Source organism: Anopheles merus, chromosome 2R, assembly GCF_017562075.2.
Source record: "Anopheles merus strain MAF chromosome 2R, AmerM5.1, whole genome shotgun sequence".
Lineage (NCBI taxonomy): Eukaryota > Metazoa > Arthropoda > Insecta > Diptera > Culicidae > Anopheles > Anopheles merus.
The window spans coordinates 52,574,888-52,597,502 of NC_054082.1; the positions used below are offsets into that span (position 1 = coordinate 52,574,888).

At 43.0% G+C, this 22,615-nt stretch overlaps 1 protein-coding gene across 6 annotated transcripts; it reads right to left on the minus strand.

Annotated features, from left to right (window-relative positions):
* Window positions 1-350: 350 nt before the first annotated feature.
* LOC121587780 (neprilysin-3) lies at window positions 351-22,582 on the minus strand. 6 transcript variants are annotated; one of them, XM_041904919.1, is made up of 11 exons: window positions 22,456-22,582; window positions 19,566-20,685; window positions 8,444-9,044; window positions 8,072-8,364; window positions 7,804-7,968; window positions 7,012-7,095; window positions 6,625-6,900; window positions 5,423-5,575; window positions 5,243-5,349; window positions 3,213-3,653; window positions 351-3,131 (listed from the first exon to the last, which is right to left on the minus strand). In XM_041904919.1, the coding sequence occupies exons 2-11, from the start codon at window positions 19,722-19,724 to the stop codon at window positions 3,032-3,034; spliced, it is 2,379 nt and encodes a 792-aa protein (XP_041760853.1). In that variant the 5' UTR covers window positions 19,725-20,685; window positions 22,456-22,582; the 3' UTR covers window positions 351-3,031. The 6 variants fall into 6 exon arrangements, with proteins under 6 accessions (XP_041760853.1, XP_041760856.1, XP_041760852.1 ...); XM_041904922.1 differs by having other exon boundaries at window positions 19,566-20,734; XM_041904918.1 differs by having other exon boundaries at window positions 19,566-20,867.
* Between the last annotated feature and the right edge of the window lie 33 nt (window positions 22,583-22,615).

A 22,615-nucleotide genomic window follows, 5' to 3' on the forward strand; every position in this document is an offset into this window, starting at 1 on the left:
GCGAAATTAATTTACCAACCATCATCACCCCCAGGTTGATTGACAGCCGGCCGGTTGACGCGGATGCAAGCGGCAAGGTCGGTGGTGACTGTCAATTTGCCAAAGATTAGCAGCTGATTGATCGGAATCGCCCGAAGCTTTCGTTCTCGTTCATCGTTTCGATGACTGGTTTTAAATGTTGCATCAATTTTGCACCAATTAAATGGACAACAAGATGCGATAATTCGGGTGACAGGTGGCGAATCATGAGACAGTCGTTTCGTGTGTTTGTTCTCCAATGATTGATGGAGTTTAATCGAGTCGTGTAATGGGAGATGGTGTATGAAATAACACACAATGTATTACTTTTATCGAACATTGTTTTATTTATTGCTAAATTCTATCTCAGTATTTATCGCTCTCCAGTTGCGTCTTGTTTCGCTTTTCATGCGCCAAATGAAATAATTATCAACAGTTCATTCTCGTGCCTTCGTTTCTTAACGCTTTGAACGGCTTGATTGCTAATTAAACTATTATTAACTCTAACATCCACACACACACATACATACTTCGTTTTGCAACTGATTTTCTCTTTGTTTGGCACGATTTGCTAAGGATTGCTATAAAGGTTTACCACGCCCAGTCCCGTGATCGCGTGATCGGGCTTTCACTAACTACCCCCCCCACCCCATCCCTACCCCTTTACTTACATTCATATCCGTTCAAGTTAGGTGTGGTCTGGGCAGGAATACTTCCAAATCAATATCAATAACAATCAGCTGTAATACACACAAACGGTGCGTGGCCTTTGATGTGCCATAATTGTCATTAAGCTCTCAGTGGGATTTTAGTGTTAAAATTGCTACCATTCCGTCTGCCAGCAATACGTTACGTTTGGGATAATTCGTTACAAACGAAAGGGGATGTAATTGCAGACGGGTTTTGCCTAGGGTTGGATAGCTGTGTCGTAAAATTTGTGAGTGATTCATCTACACATCCTAAATGTGGCTTTTAAAAGGTGTCTCGTTCTCTACAGTCCATCGCTCTATCGCAGGTTTTATGTGTCGTGGTTTACGTTCTACAGTCGAACAAGTCCCCCCCGCAAGTGTTGGTGTTCTTGCTCCGTAAAAGGATGTCTAATAAAATGAGCTACCATTACCATGCACTATTACCGGGGGTGGTTCGGGATGTGGCATGTCCGTGATTGTGGTGGTTTTTGTTTTTTTTCAACTATGATTGCTAGTGCATACTGTCGCACAGCACTTCACACTCAGTTCTTCCGGGATATATCGCTTTTAAGTAACATTAAGGTACACTTCTGTCCTTTCGGGCTTCCTCGTTCGTTTGGAACAACAACTACTAGTGTGTTTGTTTGTGATCGGATTGTTCGTGTTCGGTCAATTCCCTATCGGTTGGCTAATCCATCCTTAAACATCGTGTTAGCTACAGTTCTACGTTGATATCGGTGAGTCCCAGCATCAGTAGTTTCTTGTTTTGAATTACTTTCCTCTCTATTTTCCCTCTAAATGTAGTGTTCAATTCCGAGCGTTTTACATCATCGAGTGTGTTTAGTGTTGCTGTCCTACTACGTCCTACTAATGCACTGGCAAAAGAACAATCTTAGGACGTTTGAAATTGGTTTTGTTTCATTGTGTGTGTGTGTGTGTGTGTGTGTGTGTGTTTTTAATTATTGTAATCTTCTCTTTCTTACTTTCTTCTAAACACGCAAAACAATGTCTATCGTCATCCACTATATACACCACCGTACACTATTCAACGGCACTACCGTACTACGTGCTGATCTACTCTTACACTACTAACCGGACAGTTCTCAACCACTATATGTGTATATGTGTATATAGAATGTGAACGTCCACCCGGAAAATCATAATATCAAATGCACAACGCTAGGTTACAACAGTGGTTACAGTAGTAACAAATACTCCCTATCCTTCCCTTCCAAGTGGCGCCTTCCCTTTCCGGAGTGGCCCCTTAACATACGGTATCTCTGTGTGTGTGTGTTTTTCTCCCCCTTTTACAGGCCATTAAAAATAAAAACCTAACATTCGTTCTCATCAAAATGCACCACTCTCTATTCCTAACAGCTTAATCTGCCCTACAATAAGCCTCACTAGTTACCCTCCCTCCAGCCTCCAGCTTTCGGTGGTGGAAATATTGTCACGGTCTGTCAACAATGTACACGCTAATAAACTATCTGCCTCTAGCTCAACCTCCACCGCGGTACGAAACAATCTGCTAAGCAATCTGCTTTGCGAGAGCTTTGCTCATTGTTGTGGAACAAAACCGAAAAACACACCCACCAAGAACAACTGTTAACTAACAACGATCTTAGACTAATAGAGAGGCGCAAACAAACGCAATGACGACCACTGCAAGCCGATAACTTAATTGACTTATCTGTTAGTTCTAGCGCTACGGGCACGATCATGCATGGGTCGCATGCTGACTCAGCTGCGCGTGTGGAAGGATATTGTAAAACATGGCAAAATCATTGCAAAATCATCATACGAAAGCTTTGACGATATGCGCAACGATTTGTACGTTTTTTTTAACTCTCCAGCCCTATCATGCCTTTCTTTCTCCTTCCGTGGTAGAGAATTAAAGATAAATTACATTTGCGAGTATTCAACACTCCTAGTCAATGTTAAACACTATCACGTTACTTCTTTTTGCTAAAATTCCATATTTTCCCCTAATTTAGTGTGCAACACTCGCGTGGTTTTTTTAACAATGTTTTTAGTCCACTGCATTTTTTGTTTGTCTCTAATACTTATTTTCCTACCAAAGATTGCTCCTTTCATTATCACTAGAACTTTATCCGTGTTTTACCACGTTTTGTCTCAGTTCTCTGTCACACACACACACACACACACACACACACACACACACACACACACACACACACACACACACACACACACACACACACACACACACACACACACACACAACTACTAGCTACTCTACCGATGGGATACACGGTTTGGATCCAAGAGATGGTGCGCAGGGAATGCACTCCTTCGCTCCGCACCTACCATATATCGCAATTCTTCTGGTAACTTAACTTAGTGGTCGAATGACACTGAAAGACATCGGATGCACTGCCACCCTGCGATATGAGCCAGGCCAGTCTGAAAAGAGGAGTAAGAAGTAAGGTCACGATTAGGTGGTGTGTCGATTGACGTGATGGTTTACGTCGTTTGCCGTCTTACATTTCATCAAAATCACTCGAATTCACATCGATCCCAATGTAGTCGGATTCGGCACACAGCTGCTGGGCGGAGATGAGGAAAAAGATCTGCGGCGGCGTCAAGCTCAGCCCGAGCAACCGGTTCATGCCCTTGATCGGTCCGGACAGGGAGAGGAGTGTGTGGTAAGCGATCTGCAGTCCGCCGGAATGAATCAGCAGCTCCATGCGGCTCGTGTTCGAGAAGACGCTGACAGCGCCCGGGACGCACTGCATGATCTTCGTCTCGAACGCTTTCGTGATCGAGCGCAGGATCTCTTTGGCGAGGGTCGTGCCGAGGGAGGCATAGTGCAAGTACGGTGGAAGCACTGGGTTAAAGTACGGCACCAGGATCACCGACAGCGGTACGACGATCGAGTGTGACAGCGTGTCGTAGAATACTTTCGATATTTGCGGGTACGCGTATCTGCAATATGGAAATGTAGGAAGGATAATAATTGTCAAGGATGCGTATCAAGAAGGACACTATTACAACAAATTGTGAGAATAAATTCAACCTTTATCGTGTCAAAGTCAACGGCCAAATGGTCAAAGCATTGCTTGAATAGGTTATCAATTTAGAGTGACAAAGTGAAATATAACCAAGCGTTTGTATCCTGTTGTTAGACTGAGTAGACTCAATGCGGGCTTCATTTGTGAAACTCTTGATAATTAGCACATTATTTCTGAAGAATCTATTGTTTAATGCTGGAACTATGTTGCTGTATTGAGTGGTGGTTTTTTCGGCACGAAGTCAAGAAATTCAGTTTTGAGGGCTAATTTTTTCCATACAAATCAACACAGAAATGTGCAACAACTCGACGTCTACTTACAGTGATAACAGTGGCAGTACCCTAAAGTCGGACATCTCATTTTTACTATGCATGGTACCCGATATACCAGTGATGGGAAAAAAAGAAGTTTTGGTCGAAATCGATTCTGGCTAGGTTCCGAATTCTTCTGGAATCCGTGTAGGTCCAGAACCAGTTTCCGAAATCAATTCCGGAATCGGCTCTGGAGTCAGAGTCGGTTTCGGCATCTTCATGAAAATAGCAAAAGGCATATGAGTGCTATACAGCCACGATTGTATCGCTAGCCACAAATAAGCCAAATGTACTTGTAAACAATCCATTCTCACGGGGATTCCCGAACTGATTCCGGGTCTGGAACTTCTGACTGCAATTTCAGAATAAAAATTGGCTCCGGAATCGGAATTAGAGAATTGGAATCGAGTAGTTCCGATTCCGAGCTACCGTTACTAATTCTTACTTTGTGAGTTACTGAACAATTAGTTAAACCACACCTTCACATATCGATTAAGATACCTTTTGACAATGGTGGTGCAACAAATTGATGGTCGTTAGTAATGTTTGGTGCTAATGTTCTAAACATAAGTCATTTAATTCGCACATCTAGGCTATTTGATTTAATCTATTGACTAATTACTATGATTAACCAATTAAGACATCAAATTTAGTTTATTTTTGGAAAGCCATGTGACTATTTCGTTAATTAATCGGGACTATCAGACTTTTAGAGGACCTCATATATTTTAAACTTTTTCAGAAATTTGGGTGTTGTATTCTGAGGTTTATAAAGATAGTGACCTAATTTTCGGCAGGAGCATTTCGAAAAAGTATTCTTGCACAACAGTGCCAAGACAATGTTCCAGCAAGTGATCAATGGTCAAATTGTACAAGGAAGCCACAAAGTCGAAAGATACGTGAAAAGATGGCATATCCTATTTTAGGCTGTTTTTCTTGTTGGCATAACGTTCTACGGGGTTGTGACGTCCTTATTTACAAAGTTGTATCTGTACTACGTAAACGGTTAAGATAGTCTTTGATCCATCGCTACGGGAAAAGCTTCTTCGCTATCAATTTGAATTTCGTTCGTGTTTAGGAAATTAACACCACAGTGGAATTTTTCCACCAAAAAAATCATCAGCAAGACATGGAAACGACACGATTAAGGAGAATAAACTACGCTCAATACAAATCCTTTCATTCTACTTACGCCGTTTGGGAAGAGTCCACGGTAAAGTTTACCGCCTTCGTGCGATTGTTGTTGATTTCGTAGATTTTAAGCACATTTTCGAACCAATTGTCCGAGCTGATTTCGAGCTGCAAGGAAAAGGGCGCATTTAAAAGCTACCCCAAACGGCTTCTCCAACACACACACACAGTTTGTACTCACCTCATCCAGCACGGAAGCAATCTCCGTCCGGTTGAACAGCGTTGGCCAAACCTTCGCTTGTACCTTTAGCTGAGACAGACGCACCAGTGCAGCGCCTCGTAGCGATGGAGCCCGCTTCAGATGTTGCTTCATGTTCTCGAACATCTCTTCCGTCTGCGAGAGTGCCAAACAGGAAAGAAAAAAAAAACACAAATTCCAGGGGAAGGAAAAATTAGTCCTCCAATCCACCCGACAACATAACCCGAATGGGATGGGAAAAACGCGTTTCCATTGAGCGGTAAATCAAATCACTGGCAGAAATGGCAGAAAATCACAAAATTACACCGGCTAAATTTATGGATGATCTGGGATGAACTGGCCAAAGAAGTGGGTGGGCCCAGGGAGGGAGGAAATTGGGGGTTGTTGCGTCGCAAACATGCCCGTTTCACGTGCTCGTAAATTAACCTTTAAACGCATGTTACATAGCGGATGAGTAATGATGTTATCGTTTTGTTGCCATGCGAGCATGCATAAATCATGTCGTGAGGGATGTTTTGGTGTGCGTTGTTTTTTTTTGTTTTTGCTGTTATTTCTGACCAGCGTATCAGTGTTCTATTTACTGTATATCGTGACACTGGCATGGCTTTGGCGGCAATATGTTGATATGTCTTGCGTGAAATTCCCCATCCCGTGTGTAGGACGCACTATCGAGATTGGATTGAGGGGCTTGAATTTGCTTATCGCAATCACATTTGTTTTCTCAACATTTCCTAGTCAAATTAGCATAAAGCATAGCTCTATCAACTCCACAATCTGCCACAAAAGCATCAGACAGGCAGCCAGATATGAGGAACATTTTATGTGTGCCATTCTTTTACTTATGAAAAACATCACATTGTGGATCATTGCTTTGATCACATTGAAAACAAAATCACACAAACATTATTGATCTGATTGATTTTGCTATGGGAAAAGAAAACGACCGCCAAAAGTACTACACGCTTCTTCTGTCCTTAAACCCCTTCGATTCCATCTATTATTCAATCCCGACAAAATTAGACCAATCATAATTTTGTGCATGAAGCTTATGGTCTCAGTCACGGTCAAACGCGGTCAAACGGTACCGTTCATGCTCACTTCGTTACATCCAATCGACCCCCGTAACTCCCAAGGACGCAAGTCAACGAAACGCACGTCCGTGGTGTAGCTGCCCTTGAACTCACCCGCTGGATGGCGTGCCGTATGACCTCCTCGCTGTACTGAGCCACAAACAGTGCCGATGTGACCTCGGGCAGGGCCCAATTGGTTGCACGCGTGCAAACCAACGGCGACGGTCGGCCCGGAGGAAGTGTGTTGAGCGCGAACAGCATCAGCAGCGCGTTGTGGATGACCCGGTTCTGGTACTGGAGCAGCAGCTTCCGCAGCTGGCGCAGGTACTCGGGACTTCGAATTACGATCGGTCCCGTCCAGTTGCCCGGTACAAGCTCGGTCCAGATGAGCTAGAATGAGCGGAGCGTGAAGAAATGCCAAATGAAGTGGAACTGCTTCGAAGCAGTGGAGTTGCACAGTTGCACGTGCGTTGTAAACCACTCTGCTGGTAATACACTTACGAAAGGATGGGCGTTAGACAGGGCTGTCACGTTGTTAAGCACGTAGCTGCTGGTAAAGTCCTTCTGCACATAATTTCGACGGATCTTGGATCAGGGAAGGAGAGTGAAAAAGAAACAAAAAAAAACATTCATTGCCGTTTAACGCGGTGCCGTACGATGAAGTTGTTGATGAAATTGACAAAATTTAATAGTAGCAATAATTTCATAATTTAATATTCGGTTTTGTAAAATCGACCTATCATTAGCGCTGGAATTAGTTGTATGTTGCTAATGTTTTCACGTTTTACGGGTTAGATTATGATTTCTTTCCAGTTACAATTCTAATTAAACAGTTTTTACAGTGTTCAAATCACGAATCAAATTCATACCATGTTACTCTATGTGACTATGACGCACATTTCCTAATGTCATACCCGTTGTGTCAATCATGAGATACAAATAGATGTAATCTGATATCAGAAATTAAGGTCAAATCGGTACCAGTGTGTGTTGCGAACGAATCATATTCCCGCTGTGTGGAAAACCGATGTTTGATAGAGCGTACGAAGGAAGAAGAGCGATGTTAATAATATTAATCATGTACATCCTTAGCTCAGTATTCAAACTACACTTTCTGTTATTATGCTAGCTTACAAATGACTAGTAAAATCTACCATTAGTCTATTTTGAGGTAAAAATGACAAAAAAAAAAATGAACGGGAGGCCGAGCATGAGCAGGACTAATTGACTTTCACGAGCCTACGCATACGTCACCAGTTTTATTCGATCCGCTATGTGTATGCTTTTTATTACCTGGTTCAGTTCACGAATAAAGCTAAAAATAAGGTTCCGTTCCGATTGGCGCTGGTCGCTGCTCAACCCTAACGGTAGAAACGTATTGATTAGTTCGTCCAGCAGGTCCGGCACCTCCTCCACGTCATAGGGCGGCGCCCTTGGTCCATTCCATCGCACAGGGTTCTATGGGTACAAATAATCGTCGGTCGACGATTGACCGTGAACGTTGGACGCCGTCCGTTAGTTAGCTGGAGAAACTACAACAGACAAGCGACGCTTTACGTACCTCGAGTATGTTTGGTGGCGTATTTGGTCCATCGATGATCAGCAGCGTCTGGGGTTTGCGACCGTAGCTGAGATCGTAGTAGATGCCGATCAATGGCAGCGGCCCAATTGCTTGGATCTTTGCTACCAATGGCGATATGCTTTGTGGTCCCACCGATCCGATGTGCAGATAGCCGCCGAGCTGATCCAACCGCCTCCGGATGCTAGTATCGTTCAGCTCCTGCCGCAGGCAGCTACCGTACAGCCGGCCCAGCTTACGGAAAATCCCACTGGTTGTGTTAAGCGATAGCAGCTCTATATGAGACGGTAAGTAAGCCACGTGACAAAAGATAAGACCCGTTCAACCTGCCAAATGCATTCCCTTATGACTTACGCTGCATCTGCGCGTCGGCTAGTTCCTGTGCGCTTTTAACCGCCCGCAAACTGCTCTCCATCGTGGAGCAGCTGTAGTTCTTGAACTCCCGACACGGCTCCACATCCCAGTTCATGCGGGACGATATGCTAATGGCCGCCGCTCGGCAGATCGGATCCGCGCAGACCGGCGGCGGGGCCGGCGTTGGATGGCAGTCGTCCTCATCGGCCCCAAAGCAATCGCGTGGCAGCTGGGACGGTGCGGCCGATATGAGGAACAGTATTGGCGAGGCGACGAGCAGTGACGTCACCAGGAGTGTGGCAGCCGTAATTGCCATTTTGTGAACGGCCGAGGAACTCCGGAGCCAAATGCACGGTGCACAGCATACCCATCCGACGGGGTTTTTGAGGGAAGCTATCCGAGAACCTGGCGGCACTGGGCCACTGGGTGCCGCCGCTGGACCATTGGACCCTCCCGACCCAAGTCCGCTGGTGCCCGTCACAAGGGACGTGGTACCGGTGGTGGATGATTGAAGGCTGACCCGGCCACGGCCGAAATTTGTGGGAGGTTTTGGGCCACTACTGCTGCTACTGCTGGCTGTCGGACCGCTGGTGGCGTTAGTCTAGGCAAAGGAGAAGCAAAAAACTGAAGTCAATTACTGCACCAGAAGAATGAACTAGAAGGCTAGTGGCAATACTTTGCACATCCAAACCTAGGTGTAGTGTTTGGTTGCATCTAATTGGATTGTAAAATATGCATGTACGGTTTACTTAGGCAGGGGGAGACAGTACGATGGCCAGTGTGGCACAAAGGGAATAAGACAAAAGGTGTTAAAATGTAAGTATTTGCCAGCCTGTGCTGGACCCACGGGCAACAATAGTTCTTTGCGGAACCTTGACGTCAATGCTGTCGAAAGGTGTTAACGGTTTAAAAATACGATAGTAAATAGTAAAATGTCATACAGAGGCTTACTGATTTGGTGATAAAACTGCCCTGGATGGTTTTGTACCCGTTTATTTAGACCAATTTTTTGTATACATGGCCAACTTTCACACAAATTTAAAGATAAGCTTTCAAAGCATGGAAAGGGAATAGGGCAACTTACTCTTTACTTATAATGAAAATATGTTTTACAATAAAAAAATAAATACTACACGATAAATAATCATTTACCTAATTGATCTTAAACATACTGTTTATGTGTACTTTTTGTGTGTTATAGAGGGTTTCGAAGGGATTCTGATGAGTTTGGGACACTTTCTTGTCTTTTTCTTAGAGGAACATTATGTGTTGGGAAGAAGAGTCTACGGCACCGTTTTCCCGTCGCATACAGGGTTTCCCACGATTTATAAGTTGATTTTTATATTTTTTTGGTGCGTTCCCACGATTTTTGGCCGTTTTTCCAGAATTTTTTGGTCCGATTGTATTGATATCCAATCGGACGATACCAATTGTAGTATATATACATATGCGTAATTATAGCATGTAACTAGGTGTTAGTGACATCGGTGTTATGGTTCAAGTTAGTGTAAGATTATATGGTCATTTCAATAAAAACACTCATGGTTGAACCACGTACTACCAATAAATTATGGGAATGAACCAAACATCTATCGGATAAGATGAATAAATCGTGAGACGAGCCCAAACCACTATGGGAAACCCTGTAATGTTCATTTGCTGTAAGAAAGAGTCAAGAAAGTTTCTGAAAACTATCAGAACCCATGTAAACCCTGTAAGGAAAAAAGGACAAAAAATAATGAAAAGTCCAAATAACACTAAACAAAACACTTTCCTTTTTACTGGAAGTTATGAAATATTTAAAAAAAAAGTGTTCTGCATGAGCTGTATTTTTGACTTATAAAATGGATAGAAAATTTGATCTGTTTGGTTTTTTAAAGTATTTCGGCTTAAAAACTCGATATTTTCAGAACGCATCAACCGCGTAGCTCTGAAATATACTATAGTTGGCATACAATCGTTGAATTTCACGATGACTTTACAGTTTATCAGGATAGGACTATACAGGATAAGTGGTTTTGGTAAAGTGTGATGGAAGATTTAATCGTTCAACAACTAATTCACAGGTCACTTGTGTTTGATCCAAAACGTTTAGTGTTTGACCAATAGAAATGATTTCATGTTCCGTCAGTAAACCACCAAGCCTAATTTGTAAAGATGTGAAGAGCAATGTTGGGAAGTTTTAATGTATCGGATAAAGAGTTTAATGCCAGTGCATTTCATTCAGCAGAGCACAAACCCCAATCACATTTAACAATTCTATAATCACGCCTTCAACGGTCCGTTCTACATGCATTCGTGGCCTGGGAGTGCTGCACGACTTTAAGACTCTTCAGATGTAAAATAGATTTACTATTTTACTGTTCTTTATGTGCAAGAAACACAACAATCAAACATTCACGAGAAGCATACTGTCAGCTGAATTGCTAGAAGAATGGGAAAAAAGACAAATGTTTATTCGAGAAATCAATTTCCTGGAATGCATCATACCTAGTGATAGAAAACTAGTGCTACCATTCTTGCCAACTACAGACAGCTGCCATATGGAAAACTTTACACTATCTGCCTTCATCGTACCCTTTTTCATCCTCAGTAACTCCATGGCATGTTTGGCAGCTGAATAATTTAATCGCATCTGCTCTAAAAGCTGCCACCTTCTACCTGGGCAAACACGTACACGCGTCCAAACGCAGCAATGCATATTAGGACACGTAGCTGATGGTATGTTGCAACATTTCTCTTCAAAAATTGAAACCCTTTCCAGGGCCTCGCTTGAGCTTCCTTTGCTTAACGTCACTTGTCTGCTGCAAGAACAAATGACACAAACTGACAGGAGCTAGCTTTCCTGTCTCGGGCAGAGCAGTCGTATATTGGACGCTCCAGGACAGGAGCGCAAACACGGCGAGAGGGACCGGCGGTTTGTCGTTTCGCCATTTCGATTTGGCACAATTTCCATTTCTTATCAGACATCCAGAAGGTTCACTTCCACCAAAACGTGGATTGCACAAGCAACGACGCTTGAACACGAACGGATCGATTCTTTTAACCTAATTTTGCACAATCATACTAGTAAGTGGCAGTTGAATATCTGGCCAGTGGCCGTTCGCATTCGTTTGCCATTCCCGGGCGCCTGTTTGTGTCCGTGTCAGAGCGCTCTCGGTCTCCCGGTCAGTCGATCGAGAATTTTTACTAGCATCCATACTTATTTCATATTTTATGTTATGCTTCTCACAACGACATTTCTGGCATTCAGGCGTTTGCTCCTGTGTCGAGCGATTGCATTAGAGCGTAGAGAAAATAGAAATAAAATAAATGGGATATAAAGATTTTTTGTGTACCAAATTCATATTTCCCCAAGAAAGCAGATCAATTTAATTTCGAACCAAAAGTTTTCATGTTGGTAGCACTCATGTTGAACAAAAATGAATTTGATAGTAAAACCGATACCAAAGAAAACATAATATTTTCTTTTTCATTCTGAATCTTATATGAGCTACACAATTATTATCTTTTTACCCCCCATGTTACTCAGTCATTTGTCTGCATAAAAATGTACAGTAGATTTGAGCATCGAGATAACTGATACTGATTTTTTTTTTGGAAAACATTTTGAACAATGTTTTTAAGAACTGCTTAGAAGGATACTTTGCAGCAAATGTTATATTAGAATATTGAAAATTGATTTATTACCGATTGTATGCACGATGGTATTTCATAAGGATGATACGTTAGTATATTTGATAAAAAAGCTGACAAATAAAATATGTGCATATTGATTTTGAAGAAAATTTTCTTGGATGTTTCTTGACTAAAGCTTTAAGTTGTATACATTAAATCATTACAAATGTATGTATGCCGATTGATTGTCCGAAACTAGATGTCTTACGGACATGCAACAAGAAACAAACATAATCTGATACTAATTTAACATATTACCCATGGCTAAGTAATATGTAAAATTAGTATGTCAATAATCTAATAAAATGTAATAAAATGCTCAAAGAATATCAGTGTTTTACCGTCGAAATTTAATCAAGTAATTTTAATCTATTGTAGATTCGTAACATACGGTGGTCTATTTAATTTAATAAAAAACAAATATTCAAGCTTTGTATCATTAAACTCACTCATCAGCACATATTAAATATAGCTTTCGGTTTTTAACCGGCCATCAATGTATGGTGGTACAGTCAACTCGTACGACTTAACAACATGCCCGTCGCCCCGAATAGACCGTGTCCTCATCTGTAGAACTCACTATCTCTCTATGTGTAATCAGTAAGTCACTGAAAGCCAACCCCACTTAGTGGTACAGGCAGGCCTTGGCCAACAACGGTTGTTGTACTAAAGAAGAAAAGGAGAAGGACAATTGTCCATATTGAATTGATTTAATACACTCCTGTCATCTTATGTGACGTTTATTTTGCAAATTTTAGTTTAATTTATGTTTATTTTCAAAATAAACTAATTCGAAGATAAACTATTATGAATAATTGCAGTTCAGATGCTTCAATTACTGCACATATAAAAATTAGCTGATTTTTTCTCCCAAAAACAAACAAACAGCAATCAAGTGATGGAGGTTTTTTCGTAGATTTATCACTAGGTTTACAGAACCCGTCAATTTGACGGATTTTAAAGTTTGAATTAACATACAAAAAATGGCTTTTGTTTAATTTTCAATTTTTACTTTGCATAAATTTATCATAACATTCGATGAGTTTGTAGCATAGGTGTTATTTTCTTAAGTTTCATAGATTTTCAGGTAAGTGATGGGAAAATTTTAAGCTTTTCTCGAAATCGATTCCGGCTAGCTCCGTAGTTTTCTGGAATCGATTCCGGATAGTAGGTCCGGAATCAGTTTCCGAAATCGAATCCGAAATTGGCTCCAGGATCGGAATTGGCTCGAATTAGAATTGGCTCCTAAATTAGAATCGGTTTCTAAATGGAGTCAGTCTAGGCATTGCCTTAAAAATAGGCGTTTGGGTCCAATCATACTGCGTATTGATAACCGCAAAAATCAAAATTTACTTGTAAAAGATGTATTCTTATGGAGATTCCCGGACTGATTTCGCTCTGGAGTCTACTCTGGAATTAGCTCCGGAATCAACTCCGGAATCAACTCCGGAATCTACTCCGGAATCAGCTCCGGAGTCAACTCTGGAATCGGCTCCGGAATCGGCTCCGGAATCGGCTCCGGAATCGGCTCCGGAGTCGGCTCCGGAATCGGCTCCGGAATCGACTACGGAATCGGAATCGATTTCAGCATCGGAATCGGCTCCGGAAATGATTCCGAACATGGAATCGGAATCGGCTCCGCAAATAATTCCAAACACGGAATCGGAATCGGTTAGGTCCGATTCCGTGCTCCCACCACTATTTCAGATACATACATACCTATATCTACGGGACCCGTCAAATTGACGGATGGGTTGATTACATTTAGTTTATTCAGTTGAGTTGTAACATTTTGCGATAAAAGTAAATGTAGGAAAAAAAGAGAACTATAAATCTCTTATTACCATTAAAAATCTTGATAAATGATTTAAATAAAGTTGCCTCAATCGGCATTGCTGATCAACTCATTCCTCGTGTTTTTCGAAACACCCGCAAACATCGGTCAAACATCGGTTCATGTGCTCGGTGAAATAGTAACGCCTATTACAATAAATTAGCATTTTGCAGAAAAATTTTTATGCAAACCAAAACATGTTAAACAATTTATAACTTTAATAAAATAGGGGTTTTCATGATTTTCAATCAGGTCAAAACCACAAGCCAAATTTTAGGTTATCCCGCTTTGTAATTTAATTTATTTTATATTTAATGCTTTAAAAAGTATATCTACAAGCTAAATGCTGATCTTTTTCGTTGTGAATACATCCCTTTAATTTCTTGGATGATATTCAATTCATCATTGCTATATGTATATGAAACTATAAAGAATAACAAACAAACGTGTAATACGCTGCCATGTTTGTATGTTTGCTAGTGTTCTCCAATAAAGATAAAGTATCTTTGCAAGTATAAAGTACTTTTGGCTAGAATCTGCATCGTTGCACACGTACAAATCACCATTTGCGATGATTTTCCCATGCCCGTTGAGCAATAGACGTTAGGAAAAGTTTGTCCATTTAGTGCACACTGCAACGGGGCAACGCTCTGACTCCGGTGCAAGCATAACAAAGCGGTAACAAAATAGACGAAGGATAATTGCATTTTCGCTCCACGCGTGTACGTCTACTAGTGTGCGCGTGTTTCGATTGCTTCGGTTTTATGGGCCTGAACTGTTCTGAACCGGTTGTTTGTCCGCCCGGCGGGCACGTTTCACATTGACGAATGATCGGGTAATGATGAGTGATGAATGATTTACGACAATTGGGCAGCGATTATGATGACCCGCAACGTGGAATGCCCCCTTTATGATGGCTAAGAGGATGGCAATGAGGCAAGGAAATTAATCGAATATTTGTGATGACCATGGCAGACATAAGCTGGATTACGTCAAATCAAATGGTTTTCCATGCTTGTGGGTGAGTGGGTCGGAGCGCTTCAACAAGCTGTTGTGTTAGCGGACTGATGCAGATGAACATGATTTTGTGTGTGCTTTACTATTTGCTCTCATTCTGTCAAATGGAATTATCTGCTTAGATATCTACTGGAGCTGCTGTCGTTCATGACCGCTTGTTATACACAGTATTGTCGAGTCATGCTTCGTTCATAAATAATATCACAAAAACATGTCTCCTATAACGCAACATCATTATTTGTACATCATTCTGTTAAGAAAAATAGAAAAGATAGGTTTTACTAGAAATCCAGTAAAACAACAGGGGGAGTAAGTAAGTAAAACTTAAATTTCTAAAAATTCCTTTTGGAGAAGTAATTGTTAAAATACACATAAATGAATATATACATACATAAATAATACATTATTGATCACTATTGTTACTCATGTTTACATATTTGGTCTGTTGTCCAATTAATCTTTCCATTTCGCTAATGAAATGCGATTCCTTACATTGCCATTAATATGTCACTGTTGGCCTTTGAAATTATGTTCTCAGCCACACGATAAACACACATTCCAACCAGTCGGTGAAGGTTTCGATGGTATTTTACCTTCAATTGCCTTTCAGTAGCTTGACTTTCTCTATCGAGCGTTTGCTTGGAATATCCAATACACACACAAACCAGCTAAGCTTCGACTAACGACCTTCCTTCCCTTCTGGCCGCAAGTAAACAACACTAAAGCCAGGCCAGCTTAAACTATGCTAAACTATTCCGTTTGTTTGGTAAGCAAATAGTGGCACCACGCCGTCGTGAAATCCGGGGTAATGAGGAAAGTTGGACAATATCAGGATGAATAGATTTCCGAACCGATATCCATAAACCTTCACACCCCATTCGGGTAAAGTTCAACTCCGTTGGTGGTGTGGTGGTTTGAAAAGTTCGCCAATCATCGGATCGGCTCAAACAAGCAAAGAAATGTGCCAGAAACTTCTAAAGAACTGTCCCGCGTGCGAGTGTATGTTTGTGTGTATGGGGAGAAGAAGTTATTTGGACTTGGTTTGCACTGGCGTTTCATTTCTTTGCTTGAGAGGACAATAAATTATTTTCTTACTCACATTCGATCAATAATTCCGCTGGCAAAATTACACCACACAAAGGCGAGGGACACTTGAACGGACGAGAACCGACACAATGGAGCATTGTGTCTACGTACCTGAACGGGAACAACAGTTTCATCTTGGAGTGCTGGGCATACCCGTCCCATCACGGCACACATTCATCACACATACGCACCCATCTGCACCCACACATTCATAAAGCATCGAAAGTAAAGACATAAGAGGGTGTGCTCTGCTACGTGGGTTTCTTCTGTTGCTGAATCTGCTGGATGGCGCTTCCAGGGTGGAAAAGTTTCTCCCCCGCTCGGTTCGGTTGTCAACAACTTTCGAGAGCAAGGCCTCTCCGACGCAAGGGTCGGATATCCGATAATACAAAATGACTTCGAATGACTTGGCGTGTTGTACAACGGGGAGGCGTTCGAGCGGAGATGCTAGGAAGGTGGGCAAAGAACATTGTTAAACATGTCGAGTTGCACATCACATTTACATGCTAACGGGGTTTTCTCGAATAGCAAAGAGACATGCTTGGAATCGCAATTAAAACTTATGCCATCACACGCACAGAGTTTTGCTTGTTCTTTTTTTATTTCTACTACAAAAACACAGAGTGTGTGCGTGACCTTTTGTGTGCCTGTGTGCTTTTCTCTCCCGCACACTGTGTCACAATTTGTTTGTGTCCACTATAATTAAAGGGCTTTCAGGAGTGCTAAGTGCTATAAGTGGATAATCTACGAAACAATCTTATTATCCCCTATTCAATTACCAATTCAATCAGTGCTGGAACCGGACCGGGCAGAGCTGCTGGAACAACTTGCTGCTCTCCGCCGCAACCCAACGGCCCACTGGCCAAAGGAGTTGCCCACAACGCACCACCAATAAACTCCCATCGCACAAGCGGTTTGCTGCTAACAAAGCACTTTTCGTGGCTCTCGGGGCATGCACATGTTTCCATTTGGCAAAATTCCATGCCCTAAGGGCAGGGCCAGCCACTTCCGAGACTTACTCGTTACTTATTTAATGTTGTGCAATCATAAATTACGTGCGTTCTGCTTCCGGTCGCCGGGGAAGACAATGACAACGGGACGAACCCCTCTTCATATGGTGTGCTGAAGGATCGCATTTTTACTTATTTTTCTTTATGCTCTCATTTCGTTGCACTCTGTATCTTGTCGCTTGCTTCGCACAACAACCGTTGGCTCCAATCACGGTGCGACAGCCAGCGTCGTGTACAACCATTGCGGTACAGTGCGCACGTACGGTACGAGCGAACAGTAAACCACCAGGCTGCTCCATTGCCCGGTGTGCCAACAAAAGCTTTAACGTAAAATCCTTCCATTTCATCCAGCACACGTGTTTACCACTTCACTTCACTCCCCAAGAGCGAACAACGGGGCCAGCCAGCAGCTTGAACCACCACCACCCATTTGCCGATCGATCGAGCCGGTCGAAGGTGTAAATTACTTAAAAGCAGGCACACAAAAGAAAACCTGCCAGCCGTTAATAAAACAGTGGCAGTGTGTTTGGGCTAAAGGTGGGGAACGGCCTGCCGCAGGACAACCTGAAGGAGATGGGCAGCAAAGAAAAAAATCAAGCAAAAAAGTCGCCACACTCTGTCGACAGCTGTTCATAAGGAGCCTAAACCTCAGCCTCGGTGTGGTTAAATGAAATGAGAAAAATAAAGAACGATCAAGTGTAGTCCCATTATCAAGACAGCTTTTTTCCGTACGACGAAACCTAGGGTCCTAGAAATCAAGCAGAGTTTTTCTAAGTTTTTTGTTGGTTTTTTTTTTTGGTTGGTTGAGCAATGTCCTATTAATAAGGCAATGGGTCCGCAAAGTGCCAATTAAAACGATAAATAGGGGGAAACAGTATTGTTACACTGCACATAATTACCGGCAGAAAATATTTGATGGTGAAACTTGTTTTTGCAATACGATCGTAACTGGCGGGCCCCAATCGTTTATTTACATTTTTAATTTATTGCACCTTGACAGAGGAACTTTATTAATGATTTTAGAAGAAAAAACGGTACGAAAAAATGTGTTCACAAAAAATGTAACATATTGTGGGAGAAAACACTATGGTTTAGAAAGTCTACTAACGCGAGAGAGCGGCGGATAAAGACGATTACGAAACGGAACGGAATCCCAACAAGTCTGTTTTGTAACATTAACTAAAACTACTGTCGCAAAAAGCTCCAACGGCCGTTCCAGGCCGTGGCAAACCTCTTTTTTCCGTGCAATAAATCTACATTGTACCGCTCAATTAGACATTCTACTCCCTCGCTTTCGCTTCTTCCCTTGCTACTTTGTTTTTTTTTTGTTTTTGCCCAACATTAGTTTCCGCTTTAGCAAATATTATAATAGCGTCGTGCCTTCTGCTTGCTGCGTACCATACCACCAACTACCTCCCATTCCCCATTCCGCAATGAGTGAGCACATTGCTTTCGAATTTTTCTACGGTCCATTAAGCGTGCCAGATGGAACCAATTTCCAATTGGACTAACGAAAAAAAAATCACCGCCTCCTCCGTTTCGTTTAAGATTCATGTCTTCGGAAAAAGCTTCGGGAAAAGATAATTGAAGCAACGTGGTACTACGAGACGACTTCCGGTGCTGAATTTTATCGTCCGGAGCTTGCGGGGTGAGCAATCTATAAATTGTAATTTTAGCTGCAAAGTTTGGGGGAGTGTGTGCCGAGGGTAACAAGGGTAAGAGAGTAGATAAACTTTTATTCATTTATATTTTATGTGAAGTTTGGGTACCGAAATCCAATTCAAGGAATATAATAAAAGGAAAATATAAAATTTCACAAACTAAGAAAAACAGAAAAAGCTTCTTTTTTGTTCAACCACTTCCCTGGAAACGTCGAGGAAGTGTTATTTATCTGTCTCCTTTACACAAACGGCTTCTCAGCATAAATAATTCCTAAACGGTGGCCCTTCCATCTCATTTCAACGCTTCAGCGAGAGAGCTGCACACACTTGTGGTGGTGGTGGAAAACAAATCACACACGAACCGATTACGTAACTGTTGGCCAGAGCTTCACTTTGCGCGCCATAGCGAAATCTGAACCGCAGCTGAATCGACAATCGTCAACCCTCCTATCAACAGCCCTATGAGAAAGTGATAAAAGCTTTCGCGAAAAAGGATAAATTAAGTTTTTTTTTCTTTTCTCCCCTTCTTTCCTACACACGCTTCTATTACAACCGCTAACGCTGCTTTTTTGCTCCATTTTTTTCTCGCCATAAATATCCAATATAAAACCTCCTAAGCTAATGTGGTGAAGCGGAACGGATTGATTCCGTTTGATTGACACTGACATTAATGAGCGTCGCGTGTGTCACATCCCGTTTTGCGTCCACGGGGACGGCGGCCGCGACGACGACGACGACGTGTGCGTGAAAGAGGCAAACCCTCCAGTGGCGGCTGGTGAGCACTCTATTATGTAGCCAAACGGCCCTTTGCCGTGGGTTGAGCGAGGTACACTTACCTTTCGTTCGCTACTACAAAGCTCGATCCCTTGCTCCAGCACCTGCACCTCGATGTCGTCCGTTCGCAGTGCCTGGAGGGGATGGTTGGCGTGCGGTGGCTGTAGATGGAGTGCTCGTCCAGCAACGGTGCCGCGGGTAGTCATTGGTTCGCCGGTCATGTGCACAATCCACGGCGGAGAGAACAAGGGAAGGCGGGCGGATACCACGCGCTTTCGAACGGAAAGGCGGCAGAGAGGCAACGGAAGCTTCTAATAATAAAAATACGCGCACACACGCACACAATACACACAAACACAGCAGCAGGTCACAGACGACCTCCAAACAGCACGTTCGCCTTACCGCGAAAGACGCGAACGCTCTTCTTCACTCCAACGGAGGACACACCACACTGGCAGCGTTGTCCAGCAGCGTAAAGCGCGCCAGCCAGCCTATCCACTGGATGTACATTCACACAGTGGCACTACGCGTGGTAGTGGATCGACCAGTCGTAACCGTACAACCATCGCTACTGTCCGCGTTACTACTACTGCTGCTTCTGCTGCTGCTGTTACAGACCATCGGAGAGCGTCCAACACGCGCTGCCACCGACGACGACGACGACGACGACGAAAACGACGAACAAGGATACCACCGATGTGACGTCACCAAAGCCGTGAGTCGAATGCGACGTTAGCGACGTTCCAGCGAAGCACGTGGGTCGTAAACAAAAGCACATGGCACCCGAAGGTGACACACTACGATAGGGGCGCGCACGTGCAGGAACAAGGGAGCTAACCCTCTTACCAGTAGCAACGCGCCGTACACAACAACTTTCCACCACTCATCCGCGGTATGGTTGGCACTCACTGGTATGGTAACGCACTCACCGCTCGACCGATTTTCTCACACACTCACACAAATAACAAAATCCGAAGCATGCTTCGATCCTGAGAAGCTTTTCGTGCTTCGTTTTATTGTTGTTGTTGTTGCTATTTATCCACCCACTCGATGGAAACTTTTACGACCAAAACATACGCGTCCACTAATGCATGTGTGAGTGTGTGTATGTGTGTGAGCAGTATTTCGTTCAATCACTTCTATTTGTTTTCCACACGCGCGCGGTGCTGTTTTCGTGCGATTCTATTTTCGGGGATGCAAAATTGTTACTGCTTTGGGAATATCAATTTGCCTTTCGGGTGTACGATGGGATGGGGTGAAAACAACTGTCAGGTTATCGATGGGGACCAGTTTCCCCCGTTAGTGGCGTTCGCGAAGTGTATGCATGAGCTGAATGTTTTATGCTTTATATCGCGGCCGCCTAGCTATAAAACACAGTGAGCATGTAAATTTATGTTCCCGTACTGGAATTCAGTAGTTTTTTTTATGTGCTATTTTGAGTCATTTATTTACAACTTCAGTTTATTAAATTTTTTTTTACAACAGCCACCATGCGTCTCCATCGATATTTAAAAAAACAACAAAACACATTAACATTCCTGTTCGTGTTCGCTTCAATTTAACCACCCATCATGTTTCGGTGCTCCATTGAACGTAATTCAAGCGGCTATTCAATCGAACCGATTTCAACTTTCACCACAGCTCGACAATATTTCTCCACGCGAAGTGATGGCGAACAGATTTACACGCGTTGTGCCAAAACTGTTCGCCCGCGTCTATCGGGCCATCTGGTTTATTTCACGCTCTCGTCATCGGGAAACACATCTCACTCGCAGCCCCACTCGCACACAGCTGCACGAGGTAAGAATTTCATGCGAAGCAAACAAGAACACTCTGAACCCTCACCGGGAAAACTAACATTTTCCAGCACTCGCACGCTTCCGCATGCCGTCCTATCATTCATCACAGGGATTACGAGCCAATGGTGAAGACGACGATGTGCGAAAACTTTACCCCATCAATATACCTATACACACACACCCACACACACACCCATACATACAAACAGTGAAACAACTGACCGGTTGTAAGCATGTTCAGTATGTTAGTAGTATTAGTAGTAGTAGTAGTAATATGGACAGTGCGAACCACAAACAAAAAGGAACATTAAATGCTTTAAAATGTCAAAAAGCCCCCATCACGTCCTCAACAGACTAACAATCTTAAATTACACACAAACGCACACTCACACACACTCACACACAGACACATGAACGCATTCGCCGACCACGCGAAGTTTCCATGTACTGGAAAACGCTCGAACAGAGGCACTCACTCATCAGCCCTATCGTTTACACCTTCTCACCTATCGCTCACCTACCGTATCGTGCCCCCCCCCCCCCCCTCGACAGTACCCCTGTCGATCTCGGGAAGGAAAATCGCGGGCTACACGGTTGCATGGAAACTGTTTGACAGGTTATTATGTCATCATGGAGCAAATTTCACAGCATCAACTAATGTTTTTAAACTTCCATTTTTCGATGCTTACTGCGATTACGTTGAAAAAGTTGTTGATGGATCGCAAATTGAAGCACGAATTAAAGGGCAAATTTGCAGCACACGTAAAATATTACTTCCCACCGGAATGGAAAATTGCTTTCCTTTCCTTTTACCGTGTGTGCTGAGCTGTGTAGCTGAACAAACCAACTTGTTGTGCGTTGTTCTTTCCTGTCTTTTCGGCACAACAATTCGCTAAACAAATACACCGTGTACTTTATGTGCTTCTGGGATTTCCCCCAAAGGACAAAATGCTCAGACGACGGGAAACGACGAAAACAAGCGAAACACCGAAAAACTTTTTGCTCACCACCGCCACAAAGGTCCACAGCTGCTTTCTACGAAGCAACTCGCACCAGCCACTAGCTTAATTATAACTAAGCTGCAGCTCAACATCAACACGACCCTCGAGCACTTTTGCTTCTTCACAAATGCACTTCTACCCGCTAACCCTACCAGTCAATGGTGACCCTTGGCTGGGTGTTTCGTTCCTGCCAAACCGCTGTGCAGCAAAAACGGAACCAAAGCGGGCGCTCCGCAAACGGACGATCTGTGCACCACGCCACGACTACTGACGTGGATAACAAGTCGCTGCACAGTCGGACGCTAGGTAGGG

What these genes read in the sequence shown, in the direction of transcription:
- LOC121587780 (XM_041904919.1), bottom strand. Translation starts at nt 19,724, where the DNA reads ATGACCGGCGAACCAATGACTACCCGCGGCACCGTTGCTGGACGAGCA. An exon ending in TACGGCACGCCATCCAGCGG is followed by an intron (nt 5,576 to 6,624) that starts GTGAGTTCAAGG and finishes GCACTCTCGCAG; the next exon opens with ACGGAAGAGATGTTCGAGAA. An exon ending in TCGAGTGATTTTGATGAAAT is followed by an intron (nt 3,132 to 3,212) that starts GTAAGACGGCAA and finishes TCCTCTTTTCAG; the next exon opens with ACTGGCCTGGCTCATATCGC.